The sequence below is a fragment of the Sus scrofa genome, chromosome 18, assembly GCF_000003025.6.
Source record: "Sus scrofa isolate TJ Tabasco breed Duroc chromosome 18, Sscrofa11.1, whole genome shotgun sequence".
Lineage (NCBI taxonomy): Eukaryota > Metazoa > Chordata > Mammalia > Artiodactyla > Suidae > Sus > Sus scrofa.
This window is the reverse complement of record NC_010460.4, coordinates 15268794-15296437: the sequence shown is the minus strand read 5'-3', so window position 1 is coordinate 15296437 and position 27644 is coordinate 15268794. Positions and strand designations below refer to the sequence as shown.

The 27644-nt window shown below is 42.0% G+C and overlaps 1 protein-coding gene across 1 annotated transcript in view; it reads left to right on the top strand.

Moving 5' to 3' along the window:
* The window catches only part of EXOC4 (exocyst complex component 4), an 801583-nt gene that overhangs the window by 610297 nt on the left and 163642 nt on the right, over positions 1 to 27644 (top strand). Inside the window, exon 12 of the mRNA XM_021078821.1 lies at positions 17114 to 17250. Coding sequence (XP_020934480.1) covers positions 17114 to 17250 — 137 coding nt within the window. The remainder of the gene's footprint in view (positions 1 to 17113; positions 17251 to 27644) is intronic.

The following is a 27644-nucleotide window of genomic DNA, read 5'->3' as shown; positions in this document are numbered from 1 at the left end:
ACAATAGGTAGAATCCCTCCTCTAAACCAGAATTTTATGGCAGGAAATTCTTAGCACCTGAATAAGGGGACACTGGGGGACAGAGAAACACAGTATTCGATAAAGCTGAAAGGGCCTTAATCTCAGTATTGGCTTTACCAAAGCCAACCTCGGGCTTACAGCTGTGCTTCCTCTTAGCAATTATAAAAGTGAGAACTCTGTTAACTAACTTCCAATTCAATCCACAGTTTGCCACTTGGGATCCGGAAGCTAGCTGATTTTTTGACCTAAGGTGCTCTGCTATGTAGGGTTGCCAGTTATAATTATATGTTCAGGTGTCAATTAGCAAAACAGCCCATTATTTGGCAGCTTGGAGTAATGAGATGGATCTTATACTCATCTTCCCATTCGACAAGCATTTGATAAGCGCTATATACATAAAATTCTACATTGTGCTGCACCTAGTAAGGTTACATGAAGAACTCGAGGTCAGAAATTTTAAATGTGCCTTCCTTTGTGAGCTCATGAATTTTCAAATATTGCTAGAATCTTGAGCAACAAAGAAAAAGGCAGAACGTTTTCCATAAAAACAGTTCCCTCTCTCACACATGCAAGCATCACTTTGTATTCAAGTGACAAGGATTTCAAAGACAGTTTCCTCATGGAAAGAGAGGATGGAGATTCATTTAGTGGGAAAAAAAATACTTACTGAATATGATTGTTACTGTGCTTGACTCTGGGGAAACCTTAGTGAGTGAATCAGACTGGCTTTCTCCAGGGATTGCTGGTTCCCTGTGATATTTGACTATTTCTTTTCTCTGTAGCAGAGCTTTACATGCCGGTTTTTCTCAAGGCTGTATCTAGATTTGATGGAAAAATAGTATTCATGATGTTCCCACATCATTTTTATACAGTGTATCGCTGTGGCTCACCTAAAGCGAGTCATTTCATGAGACATCCTCTGTCCCTTCTTTATCTCTGTTTCCCATGAATAGAGTCTACATAGAGCATGAAGAGGCAGGACCTCGTTGAGACAGCGCTAGGATGAGTGGCAAGTTTCCACCGAGTTCTTTTGTTTGCAGCTCATGACCTATAACATGTTGGAGAACATAGACTCGGGCCTTCTCTGAACTTCTTAAACTCCCTTTTTCACACTTGCCCTCTCCCTCCAGTCATCAGATGAGAATGGTTATTCAGTTTTTTTATAAGCTCTGTCATTTTTGCTTGTTGCCCTTCTTCCTGCATTTATTTCCTGGTGTGGCGAATTTGGGACATTGGGAAGGTCAAGTCTCCAGAGCACTCCACCCACTTATTTGAGAACCAGATTATTTGGGTGGTCACATTCAGTGATGTGGGGAAGCTGGCTCCCACAGTTCCCAAGAGCTGACTGATAAATTTTCAGAAATCCCATGAGCCAGTTATTAGACACAGCCATTACTAAAACGTCAGTTCTGTGATATCCAACAAAAAAGGTAGTACATACTCAAGCTCATCACTGCTTGATTATTTTACATCTTAACTATTATCTCTGTCCTTAGTTTTTTGTACCTCTCATAGCTGATGGCAGAAACGCTATATATTATACCAGCTGGGTTACTGTGCATCTCTTCCCGACTGAGTTCAGGGATATCACATTGGCAGCTTGAAATGGGCCAGGGTGGGAGTGTTTACAAATGGAAACCAGCAAACTACCCACTGGGATTCCCGCATCTCCCTGAAAATTGTCACCCATTCTCCAGCACAGGACCAGTCATGCCATCCTCTTCTACTGCTGCCAGTGTTCCAGTCACTGATGATCTTGAACCACATCCATGAAAACTCTTCCCCCAGTGTGGTCACGGCTGCCTTCCACGTCTTTGCTCCAGGGCTCTGTGAACTTCAGGTCGGATTTTTACAATGACTCCAGGGCGGCCCTAGAGATGCCCTTCCCTCCATCCTTCTCATCCCCAGTGAACCAGTCATTCATTTCTCTCTTTCTCCCTCTATTTTCACCTCCCTCCCTCTTCTCCCTCCTCCTCTTTATTCTTCTTAAGAGCGAGGGACCTGGAGCTTAACTGACTGGCCTCATGTCTGGCTCTACCATTCACTCCGCGGTGTTACCCTGGGCTTGTGACTGAGCTCAGTGGTGCTTCATTGTCACCATTTGTCGAGAGGAGGTCATGGCAGTGTCTGCTTCACAGTGTTATTATGGGGATTAAATGAGTTCATAATTTTAAAATCACCTGGAGTAATGTCTGGCCTATCGTAAGCCATATATGCATATTTATTTAATAAACGGTTCCTGTTGTTATTGAGCCCTTTCCCACGGGCTTATTGTGTGGTAGACAGTTTAAGACAGTAGCAAGAAAGAAGAGGACGAATATCCTGGGGCTGTAAGACAGGATGAGTAGCTCTGGGAAAAGCGTTAATGAAATAACCTGGAGAAAAGGTGGCAATGAGGAAAGGAGACAAATAAATCAGAAGAGAAACAGTTGCATTTCAGAATAATCTACAAAAAGCAAAGTGTATAAACAGTGTATATTTTATTTTAAATGTACACACCAAGAACCTAAAGGGATACTTTATACTGCATAGAAATTTCCCCTTTTCATGTAAGCAATTAAACCAATTTTGCTCCTCATTCTAGGCAGAAATTGGGTTGTCACAGACTGAAGGTACTTAGGCTAAATCAAATTTGTATTGAACAAGAGCCATGGAGACCAAGTGAGAGATGTATGTCCATATCTATGAAAAACGCGAGCCCAGGAGCCCAGTTCTCATTTGTCTGACCATCTGGAAATCTCCAGTGATCTAAGCACTTAATTTTACCCTCATTTTTAGAACAAAAGGGAAACAATGAAAGAAGAAAATGGGCAGCAGGGACATTCCACTTTTCATTAAAAAAAATCATAGTGATAAAAGGAGCAGAGAGTTTAAAAGAAAAAAATGAGAAACCATTAAAATGATTTGAATGCTCTGTCTGTATTTTGCAGTAGGCTCTATTGTTTTCAGCTACATGGGAACGGTGGTAATTTTATGAATCATTAGAGTTTTCTTTCCAAATTATATCTGCATGTTCTTAAAGTGCCTCCTAAGTTACCCACAGTAAGAGGCTGTTGAACACTTTTATTATTCCATTTAGTACTTTTGAGTTCTGTATTAATTTTGTATTGCAAAAAATGTTGGACTTACAACCTAGAGATAAAATCATGACAGCCGATTCTCTGTGTATTTAATTTCTCCTACGTTTAGACACGTGAGCCTGTCTCTGTTTTCATCCTTAGTCTAATAACAAACTCCACAAAACAATATGAAGCCCTGGTTTGATAGAATGCCCCCCAACCCCCCACCTCAAAGTCGAAAACAACCCAGCAGTTGAGCGTTTTCCTTTGGCGTGTGTATCTCATCAGGCATAGTGATCTGTGAAACATATGCTCTGTTAAGGATACCTAACACCTCCCTTCTAGAGCTGTGGTTTCCAAAGGCCAATCCACCACCCTGGGCCAGCCAGTCCAAAATGGGACCCCTCGGTCAAGGTCAAGGGGGTGGGGGGGGGAGGTGTGTGAATAGGGTGTAGGTGGGTTAGAGAGAGAGAGAAGGGGGAAGGGGAGCATTTTTAAATTTACTTTTAGGGGAAGAACTGTCCTTTTTCTGACATCATTTTCCTCCTCTTTTTTGGGGAGGGGGTGTTAAAATATTCCTATTTAAAATATTCCTATTTTGGTGCTAAAATATTCCTTTTATCCTATTTCTATAAAAACGGTGATACTGCAGGTGATCTGTTTTAAGCATCCTAACTTAGCAGGGTAAAAAGTTGGATCTATGCCGGTCCATTTATTGTCCCTGGTTGGTGAAATCCCAAAGTCTAGAAATTATTGTACACGTCCGTGTTGGCTGAGTCTTTCCCAATGGTGTGGGCGTTTCCTGTGTGAAGAATGTCTCTTAGAAGGAAATATATCAAAGCTTCAATATTCTGATTTCTAACCCCTAACTGTTCTTGGACTCGGGAGAAAAGCTTCTTCCCTGGGCAGTGTGTGGGTGGTTCTAGTACTGTTCCTTTCATGCAAACTTCGGCGGGATGCCATTGAGTTGAGTTCGTCAGATGCACTCTGGTAATGCCTAAGCTCATACAGGCCTCTCTCTTCACAAACGATGTGTTTTGCTAACTAGGATACGCGTGAACCACTCCTAAATTGGGGGAAAATGAGGGAAAGCTCAAACTGACTTTATGGCAGGTGAGCTGGAGATGTCGCCATGAGTCATAAAGAATATCACCCAAGTGAAGACAGAGTAACTTGTGCAATATCCTAAAGGCAGTTGGGGTTAAAAATCATGTTTGGGACCCAGGTGTCCCGGTGGCTAGCGATTTGACCTTTGCCCAGCCTTGCATACTGCTGTGCTCCGCGTGCCCAGATCACCTAGAACAGTAAACTGTGTAGTATGAGCTAGAATTCAAAATTTACAACAGCCAGTGTTGTCCAACACAAGATCTACTTTTTGAAATTCATCAGTTCTTCTCAAATTCCTTTGTCCCTCCCAGGGTGAGTCATAACCGAGTTGGATCTACAGCCTTGAACAAAATTTCCCTTGCATGTGCACACTTGCACGCTTCTTTGCACACTCTTTCCCCCAGACAGTCCCATATGTTCTGTTTTCCTGGAAACCAAGCTCCCTCCTCATTCTCATCCTCAGAGGACTCCGGCTCTCACCTTTGAGGTGCTTGAGTAACTGAGGCTGAAACAATTTGGAGGCAAGCTTGTCAGCGTAATTGATTGTTACTGTGGTGTGGGCCACCAAAGACAGGGTCCTGCGAAGAGTGGAACAAATGCAGATGCATGCAGAAGCATCTCCCACTGGGTCCGGCCGGACTTCCTCCTCTGACGTGTTGATTTATGTATCTGTAGCTCTTCCCTTATGGATTGTGCCCCATCGTGGGTCATTGGAACCTCCTGCTGAAGAGACCTCACCTTTGCCAGGAAAAAGAATTGTAAAGACTCTGCGCCACGAATTTCCGGGCTTGCTTGTTTGCTGGCACTAAATGGAGGGGCTGAGGACATGTAATCTTTAAAAGGACAAAATAATCGCATGAAACGCTTGAATAGTATCGCTACCTTGAGAGGGGTTTCAGGGAATGTAGATGCTTTGTGCCATGAAAGCAACTAGCCTGCATGGATTGAGATTTTGAGAAATGGAACGAAACGTGAGCGTTGGAGGTCACCTTTGGTGGCAGCTTGGTGTGCTAGAGTCCTTCGAAACCTCTTCCTATTACACTTGTTCCTTGAAACTGCTGTAAGTGTGAGACTTGCTAAAAAAAAATTTAGGGATGATAATGACTGCTCTACTTTCTCACAATCTGTTGGGATATCGATTGAGATATTTACGAAGTACTCCAAGTTCTCGGGAAGAAGGGTGTTAGAGAACGAGACAGTGATGACGTTGGCAGGGCATGGAAGATTACACAAGAGTATAATTTCAGGACGATAAGCTTGAGACACTTTGAATGATTAGCCTAAGCCTGTTTGGCCATCTTATGTCCTGGTGTCCAGTCCTTTTGTCTTTGGTATCAGTTCTGGCTGCTTTAAGAGGCCAGGGTATCAGGAAAGTGTGAAGAGATCAGAGCCCTTGCTGGCTGAAAATTGTCACTAAGTCTCTTGGCTGCTGGCATGGGAGTGGCCTGTTGCTGCAGATGGCTGGTCATACAGAAGAGCTTGGTGACCAGGCTCCATCTGCACTCCCCATCCTGACTCCATCCAGCCTGCTTGCTGAGCTCCCCCACACCTTCCTTCACTGACAGAAGTCTCAACTGAGTGACTCCCTCCACAGCATCCTATAAACATGGTTCTGGTCTCACTAGTCACAGCACTGGAACTGCTATGCGAAGGTCACAGTAACCTTCTTCCGTAATTGGTACTCATCCACCTTGACCTTGCTGCACCAGTCACTGTGGACTGTCTGGAATGATGAGCTCATCACTTACTATTTCCACATTTTCCCTCCAAGTACGGAAAGATTCAGGCTGCCTGAGGTCAAATCCTGGCTGGAACCACAACTTTCGGGTCATGTGACCTTGGACAGCTCTTTGACCTCTTAGTGTTTCCATTTCCTTAGGTATCAAATAGGGATGATAGTATCCATCTTAGAGATAGTATATGTGTATTATATAAATAAAATTTATGGGGAGTTAAATGACATAAGACATTAAAGCACTTCACCCTATGGCACTCTTCATTATACTTGTGTTTCCAGAGGGCAGCACAGTTGTACAACTGAGCATCCATTGCTGAGTGCATAGTAGGTGCTCAGTAAATGTTGGACCAATTGACAAATGGATGATGGGTAGGTAGCTCATTCTAACATTCCCATTTATATTATAATATGCATGCTCTTTATTTTTACAAGTATATCCAACATAAGAGAAAGGAAACAAAGATATATGAGTGTTTTACCTTCATCAATCAAGTAGGGGTTAGAATTTGATTGTCTTTGAATGTATATGTTTTCTTCAATCTTATCTAAACTGTTCTTTTTCCTGCCTGTTCACTTTTATGCAGCTTCCTATTAGAACTTTTTTTTGAGTAAATTAACTTAAAAAAAAAAAACACCTGTATTGGTTAGGTTAAGGAAAAGAATATTTTGGGTTTTTTAAATGTGTGTACAACTAGACTGTAGAGCATGGAATAATATTGGGCCCTTTGAACAGAAAGAGAATGTTTAGAATGTTACAACTGGGGAATAAAATTCCTGGAAAGACTATTACCAGGAGTAAGTCCTCTTTTGGAGTCTTTATTTCTCCATTGGAGGATTTGTGAGTGGTTGGTTGGTTTCTTAAAAGTCAGGTGCCCTCACACTACCCTTCTTCCTTGAAACTCCTTCCTTAGCCTTTATTGTTCTTGTTTTCTTGGTTGTTTTGTCTTTGTCCCTCTCTTGTTTTCTCTGTTGGGTCTTCTTTTCCTCCTGTCTCGACTGTCCAAGCCACCCCAATATTACTGGGGTTGACAGAGCTCCAGTCAACCCCAGCATGCCAACCAGGTCTGTCTTCCTAACACCATTGCCTCAGGATGAGGCACAGTCTGAGATAGTAAAGAGAATGCTGTGATGAGAATCAGAGGCCTGATTTCTTCTTTTTCCCTTTCAAATCGCATTTTCCGTTCTTGCTTTTTAAAGATTTTTCTATTTATCTTTGGTTTTCAGCAGTTGGACTATACTGTGCCTCACTATAGTTTTTTTATATATGTAATGATTTTTATTTTTTATATATGTAATGATTTTTATTTTTTTCCATTATAGCTGGTTTACAGTGTTCTGTCAATTTTCTACTGCAAAGCATGGTGACCCAGTTACACATACATATATACATTCTTTTTTGTCACATTATCATGCTCCATCATAAGTGATCAGACATAGTTCCCAGCAGGATCTCATTGCTAATCCATTCCAAAGGCAATAGTTTGTGTATCTATTAACCCCAAGCTCCCCAACCCACCCCACTCCCACCCCGTCTCCCTTGGCAACCACAGTCTATTCTCCAAGTCCATGATTTTCTTTTCTGTGGAAAGGTTCATTTGTGCCATATATTAGATTCCAGCTATATGTGATGTCGTATGGTATTTGTCCTTTTCTTTCTGACTTACTTCATTCAGTATGGGAGTCTCTAGTTCTATCCATATTGCTGCAAATGGCATTATTTTGTCCTTTTTTATGGCTGAGTGGTATTTCATTGTGTATATATACCACATCTTCCTAATCCCCAATCATCTGTCAGTGGACATTGGGGTTGTTTCCATGACTTGGCTATTGTGTACAGTGCTGCAATGAATATGTGGGTGCATGTGTCTTTTTCAAGGAAAGTTTTATCCAGATACATGCCCAAGAGTGGAATTGCTGGATCATATGGTAATTCTATGTATAGTTTTCTAAGGTATCTCCATTCTGTTCTCCATAGTGGTTGTACCAACTTACATTCCCACCAGCAGTGCAGGAGGGTTCCCTTTTCTCCACACCCCCTCCAGCATTTGTTATTTGTGGATTTATTAATGATGGCCATTCTGACTAGTGTGAGGTGGTATCTCGTGGTAGTTTTGATTTGTATACAATAAGTGAGGCTCCCTTCACTTATTTTCCTTTTCCAGCATCTGAAAACAATGGCTTCATATAGTTCCTCTGGTTTTCTGGTAAACCAAGACTTGAAGCTATTTTGTACCAAAATACGTTAGTATTACTTGTCTGCCAAGCAAGAGCATTTTCTCCGTTATCAAAATGACATTGCCACTGTTGCCAACATTAGTAAGAATTTCTTAATATTGAATACTATCTAGTCCATGTTGACATTTCCCAAATGTCACAGACATGTTCTTCACGACTGGTTTGTCCAAACTAGGATTCCATCTAGGACCATCATGATGACGTGGCTTCAGAGAATTAGACTGTGGGCGGCAAGGTACTTTCGGCTCTGGAACTGGGATTCTAAGCTCCACCGCCTAGTACCCTGCCCCGCTTCTCTCCATCTGTAGGTGAAAGCCCTCCGCTTGTCATTCAGGCCTCCTGCCACCAGCTGGCTCCTCCTGTCCTGTCAACACTTTGTCCTCCGCCAACCACCCTTGTCTTCTCTTTGCTTGAGACAGCTTTCACCTCATCCCCAGCCGTAGCCTGCCTCTTTCCTCTAGCCTGAAGTGCCTTGTCTCCTTCTTTCCATATATCCAATCCCCCCTCTAGATCCCAGTGCAGGCTCCCCACCTCCTGCTCTCCTACGTTGTCTTTGGACTCTCTTGGAATACCACTTGTTGCCTGCTCTAAATGCTGTCATACCAACTAGATTATGCCAAGAACACGACTTGGGAAAAAAGAAGTGCTGTAGTGTTGCTGCTAATTTTAGTCCCGTTATACTTCTGTTTGCTCCTAATCTGTAACACTATGTTGTTTGCATGATAGGTAACCTAAATGTGCTTTTGAGGGAGTTCCCGTCTTGGCACAGTGGAAACGAATCTGACTAGGAACCATGAGGTTGCGGGTTCGATCCCTGGCCCTGCTCAGTGGGTTAAGGATCCAGCATTGCCGTGAGCTGCGGTGTAGGTCACAGATGCGGCTCGGATCTGGCATTGCTGTGGCTGTGGTGTAGGCCGGCAGCAACAGCTCCAATCAGACCCCTAGCCTGAGAATCTCCATATGCCACGGGTGCAATCCTATAAAGACAAAAGACAAAAAAAAAAAAAAGTGCTTTTGCAATTTGTGTGTGGTGTCTGTGGGCTTGGGAGGGTGGAGTTGGGAATATTTCCTGCAAATGCTAATGCTTACCTGTTCCTTGATCTCCTTGTCCTCTGTGTCTCTTATATGCCAAGGGGAATTGATAACCTGGCTGTAGAGTTACATCGATGAGAAGTATGTAAGTCAACAAATACTCCTTTATTTCCTAGTCTTACCTTGGGAAATACAGATGTCCCCTGGGATCTCATATTACCTAATTAAGCACAACTGTTGTGTATTCTTTCTCCTCCCCTGCTATTTTGTTTTGTTCTGAATCATACACCCCTCAATAAACCTCTTAAAAAGCCAGCTGTGCTTATAAGATATGTTAGGTGCAGATTTTATTCAACCATAAATGATCCTCTACCCAAAATGCCTGAAAAAAATATTAGTGGTAATCTACATCACATACAGTTTCCAAGTTTTTAATTAGCAAATAAATTTTACGAACACTTTTGTGAATTCTGAAGGGATGTATGGTTTTTCTGATTGCCCAAAGTTTGACCTCATATTTTCTTTGTTTAAGCCTCCTTATAAATTCCATCTAACTCTTTAGTCTGCCAGAACTTGGAATGTATTTCCCTTTTGGCTATCTTAGTATATTTGTCTTTTCTGAATGGTAGAATGGAACCTTTTGAAATTATCCTCCTGCACTAGAAGTTGATCATCTAATGACAAGTGACAACAGATTGGATTAATTTGTTTATATTTTCTTAGCGGAAAAGGGGAAAAGAGGGATATTCAAAATGTTTTGTACCAGGTATGTGTGTATTGTAAAAGAAGCTTCAGGATTTGGCTTCTCACTGCCTCTCTCAGCCTGCCCTCCCATTCTACACACACACACACACACACACACACACACACACACACACACACACACACACACACCCCCTTCACCCCAGCCCCCCCACATACACACACCCTTCACCGCAGCCATGAAGAAGCACATGCAATTCCCCACATCCCCTGGGATTTTCAGCTTCATGCTGCTCCATCTACCCAAAGTGCTTTTTCTGCATCTTTGTCAATTGACACATTGCTATTTATCTTTGAGGACCCGGGTCAGTTGTAACTTCCTCTTTCTCAGGACTCCCTCCACCCCCTTCGAATCTGGTCCAATGAACTGTTTGTTCCTCTGTGCCCCTGCTGTACAATATACAGATGCCCAGGAGAACAGCACCTGTGACCCTTCGTTGTCCTTATTTGTGAACGTGTGTGTCTCCTCCTCCTCTCTGTGATCATTGGAGGGCAGGGACCTTGTCTCATCTGGCTTTTTATCTCCTACCGTGAGCCTCATATTGGGCACAGAGGAAATATTTACTTAATAAATATACAATCCCTTTAATTAATGTTTATATTCCCAGCTCTTTCTTCACAAGACTTCTGATCCTTCTGAACAGTTCTCATCCATAGCAGTGGTCTATAATCGAATTGCTAACAATACTGCCACATCTTCACATTTTAAAAATAACCCCTAAATGAAAACCATTATAATAGAAGACTTACACACTTACAGATGGTATTCTCAAACAAATTTTGGAAAGGGTGCCTGTTCATTTGTGTGATGGTTGGGCATAAATTGTTTAAAATTGGGATTTAACATGCATGCATATAACCACTAACCAGATGTCCCTCCCAGTCAGTATCCCCCCTCCACCAACAGCGAGTGTTAGTCTGAGTTCTCAACCAGAACCAAAAGTGGAGGAAGGGGAGATGGATAGGTAGATAGATATGTTCTAGGTGTTTCTAACAGGAGGACCTAATGGAGGTGAGGGAGAGTCTTCCCACACAGAGGAGTTTTTAGCTGAGACCTGAAGAACAGGAAAAAGTACTCCAGGGAGTTCCCTGGTGGCCTAGTGGTTATGGATCCAGCATTGTCACTGTTGTGGCTTGGGTCACTGCTGGGGCACAGGTTCAGTCCCAGACCTGGGAACTTCTGTGTGTGACAGGCACTGCCAAAAAAAGAAAAGGTACTCTAGGAAAGGAAGACAAGGGGCAGAACCTTTGCAGGTGGGTACAAAGCTCTGAGATAAGAATATAGAACCGAAGCGGCCAGATCTTAGAGGCAAGGGGGAAATGGCAGAATGTGAGGCTTGGGGGGTAGATAGAAGCCCTTCCATGAAGGGCCCAATGGCTTGTATGAAGACTATGGGACCTAGTGCATTAAAGATCTTTAAGTTGGTAGAGACATAATCAGATAGAAATTTACATTTTTTTCTTTTGATGTAAAATTTACAAACTGTAAAGTGCATAGTCCCAAGGGCAAAAAATTTTTAATATTTTTATTCCTGCAACAACCACCCACTCAAGATATTTCCAGCCCCTGGAAGGTTCTCTCCTTCCCCATCAGACCACTTCCTGCAAAGATAGCCACTCCTCTGACTTCCCTTGCTAGGGGTTCCTTTTGCCTATTTTTGAATTACAGGGATGACAAAAATCATCACAGAGTTGTGCTCCTTTCTGTCTGACTCTTTTCACTCGCACACAGTCTGGAAGATCTATCCATGTTGTTATGTGTGGTGAGATTTTGTCCTTTTTCTTTGCCCTGCAGTATTCTGTTGTATGGACGTACCACAGTTGATTTACCTGTTCAGCTATTGTGAATAAATCTGCTCTGATGACTTGTGTTCATGCCTTTTGAGACATGAAGGACAAGTTATGTATTTGTCCATATGGACATTAAGTAATCACTTCTATGGGAGACATAACTTTTTAAAAGATCACTCTACTTGTGAATTTCCCATTGTGGTTCAGTGGGTTAAGAACCTGACATAATGTCTTTAAGGATGTGGGTTTGATTCCTGGCCTCGCTCAGTGGGTTAAGGATCCAGCATTGCTGCAAGCTGCAGCATAGGCTGCAGATGTGGCTCAGATGTGGCATTGGCATAGACCAGTATCTGCAGTTCCAATTCGACCCCTAGCCCTGGAACTTCCATATGCTGCAGGTATGGCCCTTAAAAAAAAGAAAGAAAAGAAAAAAACTATGGAAATAGTGTTACCTGCCCTCAAAACCTCAGTGAATTCATTAAAATAAATAAAAGATCACTCTACTTGTGAGGCGGGGGATGACTGACTGGAAGAGAGTCGAAGTGGCAGTTTCCTAAGTTACCAAAGCCCTGGATGCATAGTCTTTTACAGTTAGGTTATTAAAGGAGCAAACCCATTCAGAATATTTTAAACATCACATGAATTTTTAAATGTAGATTAAAAACCAGAAAGCAGATTTCCTTTCAGTTTCTGTATTTACTGTCATTGTCATAGTTGTTGTTTACAACCAACTCCAACTTAGAGCTGATAGTAATTGGAAGAATAATACGGCATGACAGGTTTTGGTGACTTATAGTTGGATATGTCCCCATAAAGAGTGTTGTTGTCATCACCAGACCTTTGTGAAACCCCCTCCCTCCATAGTTGCTAGTGTGTGTGTGTGTGTGTGTGTGTGTGCACGCGTGTGTGCATGTGTGTGGTTTTACTCTATGTTTTCTTTCAAATTCTTCCTAAAGAACCAGGACCCTAGGTCCTTTGTGGCATTTCTAACCATCCCTGCTCCAGGGCTAAAACAACACACATACAGAGACTGCATTCTCCAAACTAAAGTTTTTTGGGTTTGTACTTCCTGAATTGCAAATTTATTTATCTATCTTAAAACTTTAGTGCGTTTAGTTGTGTGTATATATTTATGAGTTGCCATTATAGAAATAATAAAATCAGGTGAAATTAAGAATGTCTTTGTAGAAAAGTCTAAAACCTTTAGTGATAATAAATGTTCAGTCTTTAGAATCATGAGAATTATGATACAATTATGATCTGATTCCACCTTACCAAATCAGGCTGTGTGTGTGTGTGTGTGTGTGTGTGAGGGAGAGAGAGAGAGAGAGAGAAATTTCAGGGTCAGGGATCAAATCTGAGCCACAACACTGACCCAAACCATAGCATTAACAATGGCAGATCAAAGTTCCCGTTGTGACGCAGTGGTTAACGAAGCTGACTAGGAACCATGAGGTTGTGGGCTTGATCCCTGGCCTTGCTTAGTGGGTTAAGGATCTGGCGTTGCCATGAGCTGTGGTGTAGGTCACGGATGTGGCTCAGATCCCACATTGCTGTGGCTCTGGTGTAGGCCGGTAGCTACGGCTCCGATTCAACCCCTAGCCTGGGAACCTCCATGTGCCGCGGGAGCGGCCCTAGAAAAGGCAAAAAACAGAACAAAATAAAAAAACAATGCCAGATCTTTAACCTGCCAAGCCACCAGGGAACCCCCCCAAATCAGAGTTTTGACCCACTATTTTGCGTTATAATTATTCTCTACATTGATCTTTTCACCCTGTTCTGAATGTACATTAATTCATCTAACAAACCTCTCCTGAACACCTGCAGTATGCCAGATACCTTGCTGCTGGGCAGTAGTGACACAAAGGGATAGTCCGAGGTCAAAAGGAATTTGTAGTGTGATGGAAGAAGATGTAAACAAAGAAGTGAACCAGTGGTCATCATACCCTGTTAGAGCTTGGGCTCCATGGGCAAGGTGTTAAATGTCCCATCACCTTCATTCATTCATTAAAATTTTTGAGTGCAGACACAAGAGCGAGTCCTTGTCTACAGTCTTCTTCTGTTAGATTCCTGGGGTATCTGTAAGAAACTTTAGCTAGTTGATTTTTCATAGCAATGATATTTTTATTGCCTCCGCTATCCTGGGATTTTTTTTTTCCTTTTCTCATTTTTCATGTCATGCTCAGACTTATTACCTGGTAATAAGTTGCAAGGAATGAGAATTGAGTTATTTTTAAACAAATATCAATCACTTGTGATATGTTTAATAGGAATTATAATGAATAAAACCAGGGTTTTACTTATTATGAAGTCATTATCATCAGCACTGGCATATCCCCAAATTAATAATGAGACAATAAATCATTGGTGATGCCAGAGAGATCAAATAAATAAAAATAGGGTTGACCTTATTACAAATTTGATATTTTCAGTATTTGTCTGTCAGAGCCACTGATTTGGAAATTGTTATAAATTCTTGGAAAATGGGAACTCGTTCTTTCCCCCTGTAAAACTACCCATCATTTGGCACACTACCAGAGTCATTTTCCTTGAAGAGAATGTAGTGATGGATTATCCAGAGTGCTGCCATGACAAGGTAAACCAACCAGATAGCTGGAAAATTGTGTCTAATCATATAGCATCACCTAGGCTCTGTGTCGAGCACAACCATGAGAATTAAACCATGTCATTCTACTCAGTCCCTGTAGGTCCTTCCTGTTTATCTCGAAACCTCTATCTCCAGGGGATATTCCTGTGTGCTAACAGTCTCCCCTTCCACTCGGACTGTCATCAGCAGGGTTCTAGTCCCCCAACAGCACTGGGAGAAATACAGACCAAACCGAATCCACCCAGAGACATTTCCAAAGGCAGAGATGGCTATGTCTAGCCTCCCTCAACTGTATGACCTTCCTCACGTTATTTGTAGGGGCTAAAATGATCCGGACTATTTCTATGAGTAGGGTTGTTCTGAAGATCCTGAGAAATTATAGACAAGTGAGGGAAGGAAAAGATGGGAGATGGTTCGGGGTAAAAACACCAGCCACCTCACTTTTGAGTAGGTGGCGATATAATCAGGAAGAACAGACACACATGAGATGACTTGGAACCATGACCCAACATTCCCTCCATCTAAAAGCACCAAGACGCTGAGGGATGAGGACCAGTAGAGAAGAGGAGTCATCAAATTACTTAGCTACTAGGAGAGTAGATTGAGTCGCAAGGAAGGAAAGGGCTACCCAACCCCGGAGGTACTTAGCAGTAGCATCATTGGGATGCTACCAGGCCCTTTCTCTCGGTCATCTGAGCAACCTCCCTCTGCTCATCTTCCCTGCAGTATTTTAGACTTTAAATGGCCTTTGTTAGGATGGCTGGATTCCACACTCTTTTATTAGTTGCCGTCCACGTGTTGTAGGAGAGCCTGTGTCCTTAATCAAGGCAAGGATTTTAGATTCTTCTTAGCAGCATGGGGACATGGAGCCAAGCAGAATCAATTCCTGTCACTCACAGATTCAGAGGAACAGGATTATGGATCAGGATGAAGCTGCGGTGCTTTAATCTTAAAATCAATACAGAAAAGGAAGTTGAACTTGTGGGGATTCTAGAGAGACTGTAATTTGGTTTCCTGTGAAGTTTGCCTTACAGAATATACCTGCTCCTTCCTTTGCACCCTCTGATTATTTCAGTTGGGGTTTTGAGGAGAGGAGAAGGAAGGAAGAAACCTCTAAGAATAAGTAATCCAGAATAAGCGTGTACATGCAAACTCATAACTCATGTGGATCCTCCATTGTGTTGAGAAAAGCTGTGCTCTCTGCTCCATTCTTTTTATTTTTAGGAAAAAACAAAAGAAACCCCAAACTCTTATGACATAGTCTATAGTTAAGCATAATAAAATGCCATTGTTTATTTTACAGGTTACTGGTCAGACTGGAAAAAAAATTAATGCTTACTTTTCTGGCTAAGCCTACTGTTGCTTATATAATTCTATGTAAATACATATTCAGCAAACCAGTTACTGACCAAAGGATCCCAAAGTGCTAAGCATGTCATTAATATTTACTCCAGTGTAATTGTACTCCTATCAAAAGAGATGTAAACTAATGGTTTTAAACAACACTGTCTTAATCGAAGATTTAGAATATATTGACTATGCCTTTTTTCGGGTATAATGCTGATTTAATGTGCAGGACCATGCGTCTCTAAGATGGGTATATTTTTTTCCTGTGGCTATTCTTTTAATTCCATTTTAAAGCACATCTGAGTCTATGGACTTCCCGTCGTGGCGCAGCAGAAACAAATCCGACTAGGAACCATGAGGTTGTGGGTTCGATCCCTGGCCTCGCTCAGTGGGTTAAGGATCCAGCGTTGCCATGAGCTGTGGTGTGGGTCGCAGACGTGGCTCAGATCTGGTGTTGCTGTGGCTGTGGCGTAAGGCTGGCAGCTGTAGCTCCAATTAGACCCCTAGACTGGGAACTTCCATGTGCCGCAGGTACGGCCCTAAAAAGCAAAAAAATAAAAAAGCGAAATAAATTTTTAAAAAAGCACATCTGAGTCTATTTGGACACTGCTTCTCTAGAGACAAAAACAGTAGGAAATACTGTGATTTCATGAGAAAGTGTTTCCGAGGCAGAAACTCGGTGGAGTTAAAAGAGCAAAGCCCTGCGCCCTTGCTTTGCGTCTTTCTTTTTCTAAGCCTGCTGCCTCCTCTTTACACTGGGGATGATTAAGGGATTCAGCTCAGGTAAGTGTATTGAGAGAATTAAATGAGGTAAAGCATGTAGAACGCCTAGCCGGGCACTTTGCACCTGTAAGAATCCCCAATGCGCATGGTTATCATGCATATTATGTGAGTTTCAAGTGAGGTAATATATGCCGTATATGTGAAAACATTCTACAAGCTGTAAGGCACAATACAAATGTTAGTTGTTATTCTTAATAGATTTAATAGATTGATGGTTTTGAAACTTTTAAAACAAATCCTGGAAGGCTTTTTCTTTATGCTGCCTGTCATAGGTCCCTAATCTCAAAGCAGAACCCTGGGGGCGATAAATCAGCCTCCAACTGTTATGCATTGTCTTTCTGAAAAGCAGCGGAGCTGTCTTGTGGATGCCAAGAATTCCATGAAGTCAATTTGAAAATCCCTGTCCTGTGTCCTTCCCTTAAAACAAAACAACACCACGTTTAGAGATCAGCACTATGTACGATGCTTATTTTGTTGTTCGTTTTAATGAATATTTTTACATGTCATGTCCTTCCAGGAAAGCCCAAGTGTCTTAAGTGATTGCCTCCTTTTAAAGTTGTCCTTCCTTGTCCTACACTTGAGTCAACATACTCATGAGTTTCTGTGTCCTCTGTCTTTGTGTTCTTCCAGAGCACAATCATTTTGGAGAAGACAGTGCAAGACCTCATGAACCTGATGCATGACTTGAGTGCTTACTCGGATCAGTTCCTCAACATGGTGTGTGTGAAGCTCCAGGAATACAAAGACACCTGCACTGCAGCCTACAGGTAGAGCTTCTGTTGGGAGCTTAGCCATTAATTTAGAACTTGACCGTTGGGGTGGTCTGTGATGTTGCCTTCGTAGCCTGACTTTCCATCATGATGGAAAAGGACTCATCCTTGAGTTTATCAAGAGGCCTGATAAGAACATGCTCTAAAGAAATAGTCTCCTAGACACATGTGTGACTAGGAGTCATGGCAACAGAAGGGATGAAAAGGACAAAGGGACAAAGCTATGAGGACTGCCCTTGGGTGGCTTAGATAAAGTTCAGCCTCGATTTTCATGAAAGTCTAGAATCATAAGATGTGTCCTCCTCAGGGCAATTCCAGCACTTTATTAGTCCCTCTTATTACTCTAAAAGACCTTTGAAGTGAAGCAATTTCAATGTTCCCACTGTGGCACAGAGAATTAAGGATCTGGCATTGTCTCTGGTGGTGTGGGTTCGATCCCTGGCCCAGGAGCTTCCATATGCCAAAAAGGAAAAACAAAAAAAGCAATTCTGAACACTTAGTAGCCCTTAATAATCTGTAATGTGATTTCTTTTTGGTTTGTACAAATGTCCTCCTCCTGATGTTGGATCTGTATCCTTCTTTATGTCATGAAAGGATGGTAACACCTGTTTTTAGCCTCAGTGGAAATGAAAAGTCATTGTTGTGAACTTGAAAACCTTTAGTTTTCTGTCCGATTTCTTTTCTCTGGGTTCAAAGCTTTTCTTTGAGCTGGTGAAAAAGATCGTAGCACTTCTTATAAAAAAGCTAATAATAGGAACAAATTATGGTCTGGTTGACAAGATCTGAAACAATTAGGGAAGAAAAGAATGTGTAATAAAATACTAAATTTTATGTGATATATAATTAAGGCTAGATAGGTGCAGTACAGCACCTAATCAAGTACTGCTTTCATGATACAGACTCTAAGAGCAGAAGGAATAAAACGTGAGAGTGACAGGGTGATGGAGTCAGGAAAACTCTCACAGAAGATGCGATAGGCGTTGGACCTTAGAAAGGTAGATGAGATTCAGGGAGGTGGAAAGAATAAATAGGGGCATTGCATGGATGGAGAGGCAGCACAAACGCCTGATATTCAACATGTGAAGGGGATGAAGAGGAGGAGGTTTGAATGGAACAGAGTTCCTCGGAGAAGGTAGTAGTCAATAATGTTGAATAAGAAAAGTAAGACCGGAGTTCCCGTGGTGGCCCAGTGGTTAACAAATCCGACTAGGAACCATGAGGTTGAGGGTTCGATCCCTGACCTTGCTCAGTGGGTTAAGGATCTGGCATTGCCGTGAGCTGTGGTGTAGGTCGCAGATGCAGCTCGGATCCTGCGTTGCTGTGGCTCTGGTGTAGGCCGGTGGCTGCAGCTCCGATTCGACCCCTCGCCTGGGAACCTCCATATGCCACGGGAGCGGCCCTAGAAAAAGCAAAAAGACAAAAAAAAAAGAAAGAAAGAAAAGAAAAGTAAGAGCAAATCATAAAAAATGAAACTGAGATTTAGATGTTTAATAGTAGATAATAAGGAGCCATTCTAAGTAAGCCCGGCTACAGTGTTGAGGGAAGATTAATCTGGCCAAGCAGTACAACAAAGATGAATGCTTGACCTCCTTCACTGCAGCAATAAGTGGTATTTATCCACAAGTTAACATGAATCAAGTAAAGGAAAGAAACCCAACCATCTCACTGAGTGATGAACTCCCAATAATATTTTACCTTTTTTTTGTTCATTAATTATTCATCAAGGGAATTCCTGTCGAACTCGGAAACAAATCCGACTAGGGACCATGAGGTTGCCGGTTCGATCCCTGGCCTCGCTCAGTGGGTTAACAATCTGGCGTTGCCGTGAGCTGTGGTGTAGGTCAAAGACGCAGCTTGGATCCCGCATTGCTGTGGCTGTGGTGTAGACTGGCAGCTACAGCTCCTATTAGCCCCCTAGCCTGGGAACCTCCATACGCCATAGGTGCAGCCCTAAAAAGACAAAAAGACAAAAAAAAAAAAAATTGTTCATCAAGAATGATAGGCTCACAGACTTTGCTGTATAGCACAGAGAAATCTACCCAGTATTCTGTGATGGTCTATGGGGGAAAGGATTGAAAGAGAATGGATGTGTGTGCACATATATAACTTCGTTGTAAAGCAGAAATTATCACACCATTGTAAGTCAACTGTACTTCAATAAAACTTTTAAAACATGAGAAGAAACTTTAGGGAGTTCCCATTGTGGATTAGTGGTGATAAACCCAACTAGTATCCATGACGATATGAGTTCAGTCCCTGGCCTCACTCAGCAGGTTAAGGATCCAGTGTTGCTCTGAGCTGTGGTGTAGGTGGCAGAAGTAGCTCAGATCTGGCCTTGCTGTGACTGTGCTGTAGGCCAACAGCTATAGTTCCAGTTAGACCCCTAGCCTGGGAACTCCCATATGTCACAGGTGCATCCATAAAAAGCAAACAAAACAAAACAAACAAAAAAATTTAATTAAAAAAAAAGAATGATAATACATTTAGGTTAAAATTATTCTGTACTCCATTGTGTACCAAATGTTAATTCAAATGGCACTTCAAACATAAAATATGTTAACATTTAGTCTTTTGGTAAAGAAATCTTTGACTTTTTTAGATTTTAATTTGTACAAATAATGTTTTGCAGACAAGTGCAAACAGAGTAATAGTAAAATACTTTCAAGCATAAATATTCTGTCAGAATAAACCTTTGTGAGGAAATGAAATAGAAATAAGAAATTTGAAGAGAAAAATGAAAAATATCTGTTAAAAAAGAGCTCATTTATGTATATCTTAAAGGTATTACCATAGGCTATCAAATCCCTATGGTATTGAGATTCCACTGGATGCACTTTAAAATAGTGATTTAAGGCATTAATATTGATAATGTGCCACAACTTATATGTTATGTAACCATTAAGTTGATGCTAAAAGAAAATCCTAAATTTCCCTTTAAAGTGTGGGAAGGAGAATATGGTTTTTCAGAATTCCTTTAAGACATACACAAATGAAAATTGCAAAATGCTTGCTTGGCGTTCCCACTGAGGCTCAATGGTAATAACCCAACTAGTATCCATGAGGATGCGGGTTCAATCCCCGGCCTCACTCAGTGGGTTAAGGATCTGGCATTGCTGTGAGCTATGACATAGGTCGCAGACATGTATCTATCTGATCCCGCATTGCTGTGGGTGGCGTAGGTTGGCAGCTGAAGCTCTAATTCAACCCCTAGCTTGGAAACTTCCATATGCTGTGGGTGTGGCCCCAAAAAGACAAAAAAAAAAAAAAGAAGGCTTGCTCTTGGTTAGCTGTCTGAGAGTGGAACATCTGGGCCACAGAGTTATATTTCCAGCTTTACAAAACCAAACCCCAAAGTGGTTGTACCAATATCACATCTACCGAATGAGAGTCAAATAACATATTTAAAAATATTTTTTATCTTTATTTCAACCTCCATTGAAATTTAAGCTTTTTAGTAAAGCAAAGGTATGTCTTCTCCTTCTTTTATTTCATTATTAGCAACTCAATTTCTAACAAATAATAATGCCAGTGACTATGAATTATAATAGAGACATTATATACCCTGCGCAGGATATAGTAAAATTGACTTTAGCATCTAAGCTCCACTGGTGGTCATTTATATGTTGTTGTTGTTATTTTTAAAGAAATCTTTTAAAAAGTTTATACCTCAGTGTGCATCTGTCAATCTCAGAGTCTCAGTCCATCCCTTCCCAGGCCCCACTCCTACAACCTGTCCCCTTTGGTAAACATAAGTTTTTCAAAGTCTGTGAGTCTATCATTCTTGATGAACAATTTTTTTTTTCATCTTTTTAGGGCCGCTCCCATGGCATATGGAGGTTCCCAGGCTAGGGATCTAATTGGAGTTGTAGCTGCCAGTCTACACCACAGCCACAGCAATGCCAGATCCAAGCCACGTCTGTGACCTACACCACAGCTCACGGCAACGCTGGATCCTTAACCCACTGAGCAAAGCCAGGGATTGAACCCATGTCCTCATGGATGCTAGTCAGGTTCGTTAACCACTGAGCCATGATGGGAACTCCAACTTTTCCTTATTTATGATCCTACCTCGCAACTTGTCAAGTGATGGGAAACTTACTAAATCCACAAAGCAGCGTGGTCACTGTTGAACAGGTTATTTTGAAATGCTACTCCCTAGCCACTGGGCATAGTTCTTTTTTCTGGGGCGACTCCAGATCAGTTTCATCCTTACACATGAACGCCCTTCATATACGTGAAGATAGCTACCGTGGTCCATTTAGTAGTTTTGGTTTTTCCCCCTCAATTGGACATGTTCGGTTTCTGACGGGTCCTGGGTTTGCAGACCGTCCCACTCGTCTTTCTCTGCTGCCATTAGCCTGACAGTGTCTTAAAACAGAAGTTCTCTACCCCAAGCCGGTGTTCCGATGTGCAAAACCACTCGCTTCCTTGTGCAGAACCCAGTGCTGGACACAGGGCTTCTTACTACATCCTTTCATCGCATTTGAGTGTGAAGGGATAAAGAAGTCCATCAGCTACAGATTATGCCTTTGAAAAGCTTACATTCTTGGTAGATAGAGAAGAAAGTAGGGGACAAAAAATCAAACATGTATGTATGTCCACAGCCTTAATTTATGACAGAAAATAAGGTACAGCAATGATGACATGCTGTAGGAGGAAGAAATTACTTAAAGAGGCCAAAAAGGCTTGGTGAAGGCGATGAACGAGGCTTCGTGAAGAATGAGGAGGATTTAGACAGGCTTTCAGGGGACGGCATGAAGGAACCGAGCAATGTCATGAGGTGGGGACGAGTAGACCAAGAAAGAACAACTGATACATCTTTGGGTTTTGGAAAAGATGGCGAAGCCAAAATGGAGCTTCTTGAATGCCAGACTCAAGGAACTTGGCCTTTCAAATGGAGGAGTGGGAGTCCCTGAAAGTAACTAAACAGGGAGTGCCAGGGCAGACCTGCGCGGATTTCAGGGGCACTTTTCTGTGCTTTGTGCAAGATGGATTGGAAAGGCAAGAGTGTGGCAGTGCAGGGGGGAGAGGCAGTGGAGGCCTGAGTTAGAGGGGAGGCGGGGAAAATGGAGGAGAAGGGGCACATGAGGCAACATTAAGGAGGTGAATTTGTAGGACGTGGCCACTGTTTGGCTGTAAGTAGTGAGGAAATATAAGCAGAAATACTAGTTAAAACTACCTTTTTCAGAGTTCCCGTTGTGGCTCAGCCGTTAACGAACCTGACCAGGATCCATGAGGATGTGGGTTCAATCCCTGGCCTCATTCAGTGGGTCAAGGATCTGATGTTGCCATGAGCCATGGTATAGGTCACAGACATGGCTCGGATCTGGCATTGCTGCAGCTCTGGTGTAGGCTGGCAGCTGTAGCTCCAACTCTGCCCCTAGCCTGGGAGCTTCCATATGCCGCAAGTGTGGCCCTAAAAAGCAAAAAAACAAACAAAAAAAACCAAAAAACCTTATCTTTTCTCAGTTGTATCTGTAGGGTTTTTTTTTTTTTTTTTAATTCTTCATGCCACACCCACAGTATATGAAAGTTCCCAGCTAGGGGTCGAATCAGAGCTGCAGCTGCCAGCCTACGCCTCAGCCATAGCCACTCCAGATCCGAGAAGCATCTGTGACCTACACCACAGCTTTGGCCACACGGGACCCTTAACCCACTGAAGGAGGCCAAGGGTGGAATCCTTATCCTCCTGGATCTTAGTTGTGTTCTTAACCCACTGAGCCACAACAGGAATTCCTTATAGGGATTTTTTTTTTTAACTTCAAGTTCTCACATTTACCCATTAATGCTGTTTATCTCATCATTTCAGTCTATTGAGATATTTTTGAATCCTCATTCTATCATCAAAAAATTATACTATTCTTCCAAATTCCGTGTCATTCTTGATTTTATAAGCAATCTTTTAGTTTCTTTGTGTATGTCATTTTGTTAAAATGTTCAACAGGAGAAGGGTCTGTGTTGAGAGTTTGGGGGGCACACCTCAAGATTTCCATTGAGATTGATATCCATATATTACTCAGTACTTCGGGGGTTCATGTTTTTGTAACAGTAAACCCAGACTGTAGCTCAAGAGCAGTCTCTGGGACCTAAATTTATATACTTGCTTTTTTTTTTAACCTAATAGTTACATGACTTTTCAAAGTTGCTTAGCTTCCCTGTGCCTTTGTTTTCTCATGTGCAAAAAGTGATAATAGTACTTCTTCCCTCATAGGAGGGTTTTGAAAATGTCAACCTTTTATAACTGTTTTTAGTAAAATAGTAAGCCCCTCCCCCAAATGATTAGCGCTTCTTTGGATATTGACGATGATGGTGACAAAGATTACCTTTTCTTACCAGGTATGACAATACCCACTGTATTGCATCGTTCACTCTAATAGGGGCTTAGATTTCTTTCTTACTGGTGTCCTTCCAGTTCTGATCCTTTCAATGCAGCTAACCCTCCCCCATGTCTCCTCAAGATAGGCATGTACAACCCAACAATGGTCAGTCCTTAGTTTGTTTATTCTAGAATCCTCTCATCTTCACTGTTAGGACGCACTGCCCCCTGCCCTGCGAAACTCTTTGTTAAAAATTCTCATCTTGGACACAGTGTACAAATTACCCTTGAAAACATGGTCTCTTGACCTTGAGTCAAATTTACCATGTCTTCATTCAACTCTTCCTAAGAGTTGACAAACCATCATCAATAATCAGTTCTCGGAGTTCCTGTTGTGGCACAGTGGTTAATGAATCTGACTAGGAACCATGAGGGTGCGGGTTCGATCCCCGACCTTGCTCAGTGGGTTAAGGATCCAGCGTTGCCGTGAGCTGTGATGTAGGTTGCAGATGCGGCTCAGATCCCAAGTTGCAGTGGCTCTGATGTAGGCCGGTGGCTACAGCTCCGATTAGACCCCTAGCCTGGGAACCTCCATATGCTGCAGGAAGTGGCCCTAGAAAAGGCAAAAAATAAATAAATAATCAGTTCTCAAATTTTGCCTATAGTTCCAAACTCATCCAGTTTCTGTAATTTACCTTCTTTTCTTTTGTGAATATCAGGGCATTTGCTCTGAGGAATTCTCCCATCTTCCAAGGAAGCCTCAAAGATTATTAACAGTGGTTCTGTGATTCTAAACTTTGAATTATTTCTGTGCCCTGAAGTTCTTACCTAAATTTATTAAACCTGTCAGAATGTTATTTGACCTGAGTTACTTTTGGCATAGTTGATTACTCCATCCTTAAAACTATTTATTTACTTGGTTTCTGTAATTTCATTCATTCAACAAATGCTTATTGCTTACTTATACAAGAGTTTGTAGATAAAAGCAATGAACCAGACAGACAAAATAGTGCTTTCATGGGGTTTATACTCTGTTGGAGATGAGAGGGAGGAGACAGACAATAAATCTAATACATAATCTTATAAAGAATTTTAGAAGTTAGTAAGTACTGCAGGGAGAAATGGAAGAGGGTGAATAGTGCCTGAAGTATAGGAGAAGGAGGTTGCAGTTTTTATTTGTTTGTTTGTTTGTTTATTTATTTTTGTCTTTTTTATTTTAGGGCTATACCCACAGCATATGGAGGTTCCCAGGCTAGGGGTCACATCAGAGCTGCAGCTGCCAGCTACAGCCACAGCCATGCCAGATCAAACCCACATCTGCAGTCTGCACCACCACTCACAGCAGTACCAGATCCTTAACCCACTGAGTAAGGCCAGGGATCGAACCTGCATCCTTGTGGATGCCAGTCCGATTCATTTCCTCTGAGCCAAGATGGGAACTCCAGGTTGCGGTTTTAAATAGGGTGTCCAGGTAGACCCTGTCAAGTTGAAATTTGATAAAAAGCTAGAAGAGTTTTGGGAGTTAGATAATATACCTGGAAAGAGTGCCCTGACAGAGGACAAAGGCATGACTCTGCATGACACTTTGCAGGAATAGCAGGAAGAAGAGTGTGGTTGGGGTAAAGTGATCCACAAGGGCACTAGAAAGACATCCAAAAGGAAACAAAGGGCCAGACCATGTAGGGCCTTATAGACCACTGTAGGGATGTTGGGTCCTACTCTGAAATGAGGAGCCATTGCAGGATTATGCTTAAGAGCAGCATGATCAAACTTGTACTTTAAAATGGAAGTATTGGGAATAGGCTGTGTGGAGACAAGTATGGAAGCAGGGAGATGGGTTAAGGCCTGATATGGTAATCCAGGTGAGAGTTGATGACAGCTCATACTGGTTGGTGGTGGCACAGGAGGTGCGAACTGGTTGAATTCTGAATGTATGGTTGGCTTTTGAACAAACCAGGTTTGAACTGCATGGGTCCACTAATATGCAGGGCTTTTCAATAAATATAGTACCTGTATTTTTATTTTGCACATCTTTAAATTAACTAAGTATGGGGAAAATTTTGTGTTTGGTTGGAGATCACAACTGGTGGAATCCAAGGAACTAAGTTTTGGGTCCTGATCCTATCCAAAATATACAACTTTTTGCCCTTCAGTGAGTCACTTATTAATCCTTTGTTTTTGAGGTAGAAATGGCAGTTTGTAGTTTTCTATCTGTGCGTGAGTCAGTGCCCCTAACCCCCATGTTGCTCAAAGGTCAACTGTATTAAGAAGGGCCAGCCAGCCAGAATTCCCTGCCAGATTGGATGTAGAGAGTGAGAGAAAGAAAGGTATCAAAAATGACACAGGATTTTTCATTTGAATGGTGAAAAGTTGGAGTTGCCAGCTCTTGAGATGGAAGACCCTGCAGGTTCAGGGGCAAGCAGATCGGGATTTAAATTTGGAGTGTCTGTTAGACATCCACATGGAGATACGGATAGGTAGTTGGATATATGAATCAAAGGAGAGGTCTTTCCTGGAGATAGATGTTTGGCAGCCATCAGTATATAAGTAGTAGATCTAAATGGTAATTTAGACCATGGACTAGAAGAAATCTCTAAAGGAATGAGTATAAATATGGCAGAGAAGAGGACTAGGAACCTGAAGAAGTTTGCAAGATGAGGAGAAACCAACAAAGGAGACTGAGTAGCAGCAATTGGTGAAGTAGGAGGAAGACCAAGAGAATGTGATATCCTGGGAGGGAGGGATCATTGGTCCAAATGCTGCTCTTTAGTCAGTGTTAGGACTGAGTTTTGATCGAGTGATCAATTTAACAACATGGAGGCCGTTGGTGATTGTCACATGAGTTGTTTCTATAGACTAGTAGGAGTGAAACCTGAATTGATGTAGACTTAAGAGTCTGGGAGTAGAGAACATGTAAATATAGGCAAAACTTCTCCTTCAAATCTGAATGAGAGCCTTGCTGGGTAAAGTAATCTTGGTTGGAGGTTTTTTCCTTTCATCACATTAAGTATATCATGCCACTCCCTTTGGGCCTGCAGAGTTTCTGCTGAAAATTCTGCCAGTAACCTTATCGGGGTTCCCTTGTATGTTATTTGTTTCTTTTCCCTAGATGCTTTCAGTATTTTCTCTTTGTCTTTAATTTTGGTCAGTTTGATTAATATGTGTCTGAGGGTATTCCTCCTTGGGTTTATTTTATGTGGTACTCATTGCGTTTCCTGGATTTGAGTGAGTGGTTCCTTTCCCATGTTAGGGAAGTTTTCGGCTATTATCTCTTTGAATATTTTTTCTGTCCCTTTCTCTCTCTCTTCTCCTTCTGGCACCCCTATAATATGGATGTTGGTGCGTTTAACATTGTCCCAGAGTTCCCTGAGACTTTTCTTCATCTGTTTTCAATCTTTTTTCTCTTTTCTGTTCCTCCTCTGCGATTTCCACAAATCTGTCCTCCACCTCACTTATTCGTTCTTCTGCCTCTTGTATTCTGCTGTTAGCTGCTTCTAATGAATTTTTTCTTTCAGTTATTGTATTTCACATCTCTTCTTGTTTAAGTTTTATTTCTTGTATCTCTTTGCTCAGTGTTTCCTGTAAATTATCCATCTTTGCCTCCAGCTTATTTCCAATGTCTTGTATCATCTTCAGCATCAACAGTCTAAAGTCTTTTTCCTGGAGGCTGAGAATCTCCTGATCACTTAGCTATTTTTCTGGTGCTTTTTCTTTCTCCCTCATCTGAGTTATAGTTCTCTGTCTTTTCATTTTTATAGGTTTTTGGTGTGGTGACCTTTTTACAGATAATAGAATTGTAGCCTCTCTTACTTCTGGCCTCTACCCCCTCTTGTAGCTGAAGTTGGTATGGGGGGCTTGCTGTAGGCTTCCTGATGGGAGGGACTGATGCCTGCCCCCTGGTAGGTGGAGCTGATTCCTCTCCCTCTGGTGGGTAGGGCTTTGTCTCTGGCTGGGATTAGAAGGGGATGTGTGCCTGGGGGGTCTTTAGGCAGCCTGTTTACTGATGGGCGGGGCTGTGATCCCACCTGAAGTATTGTTTGGCCTGGGGCTTCTCAGCACTGATGGGTGGAGCCAT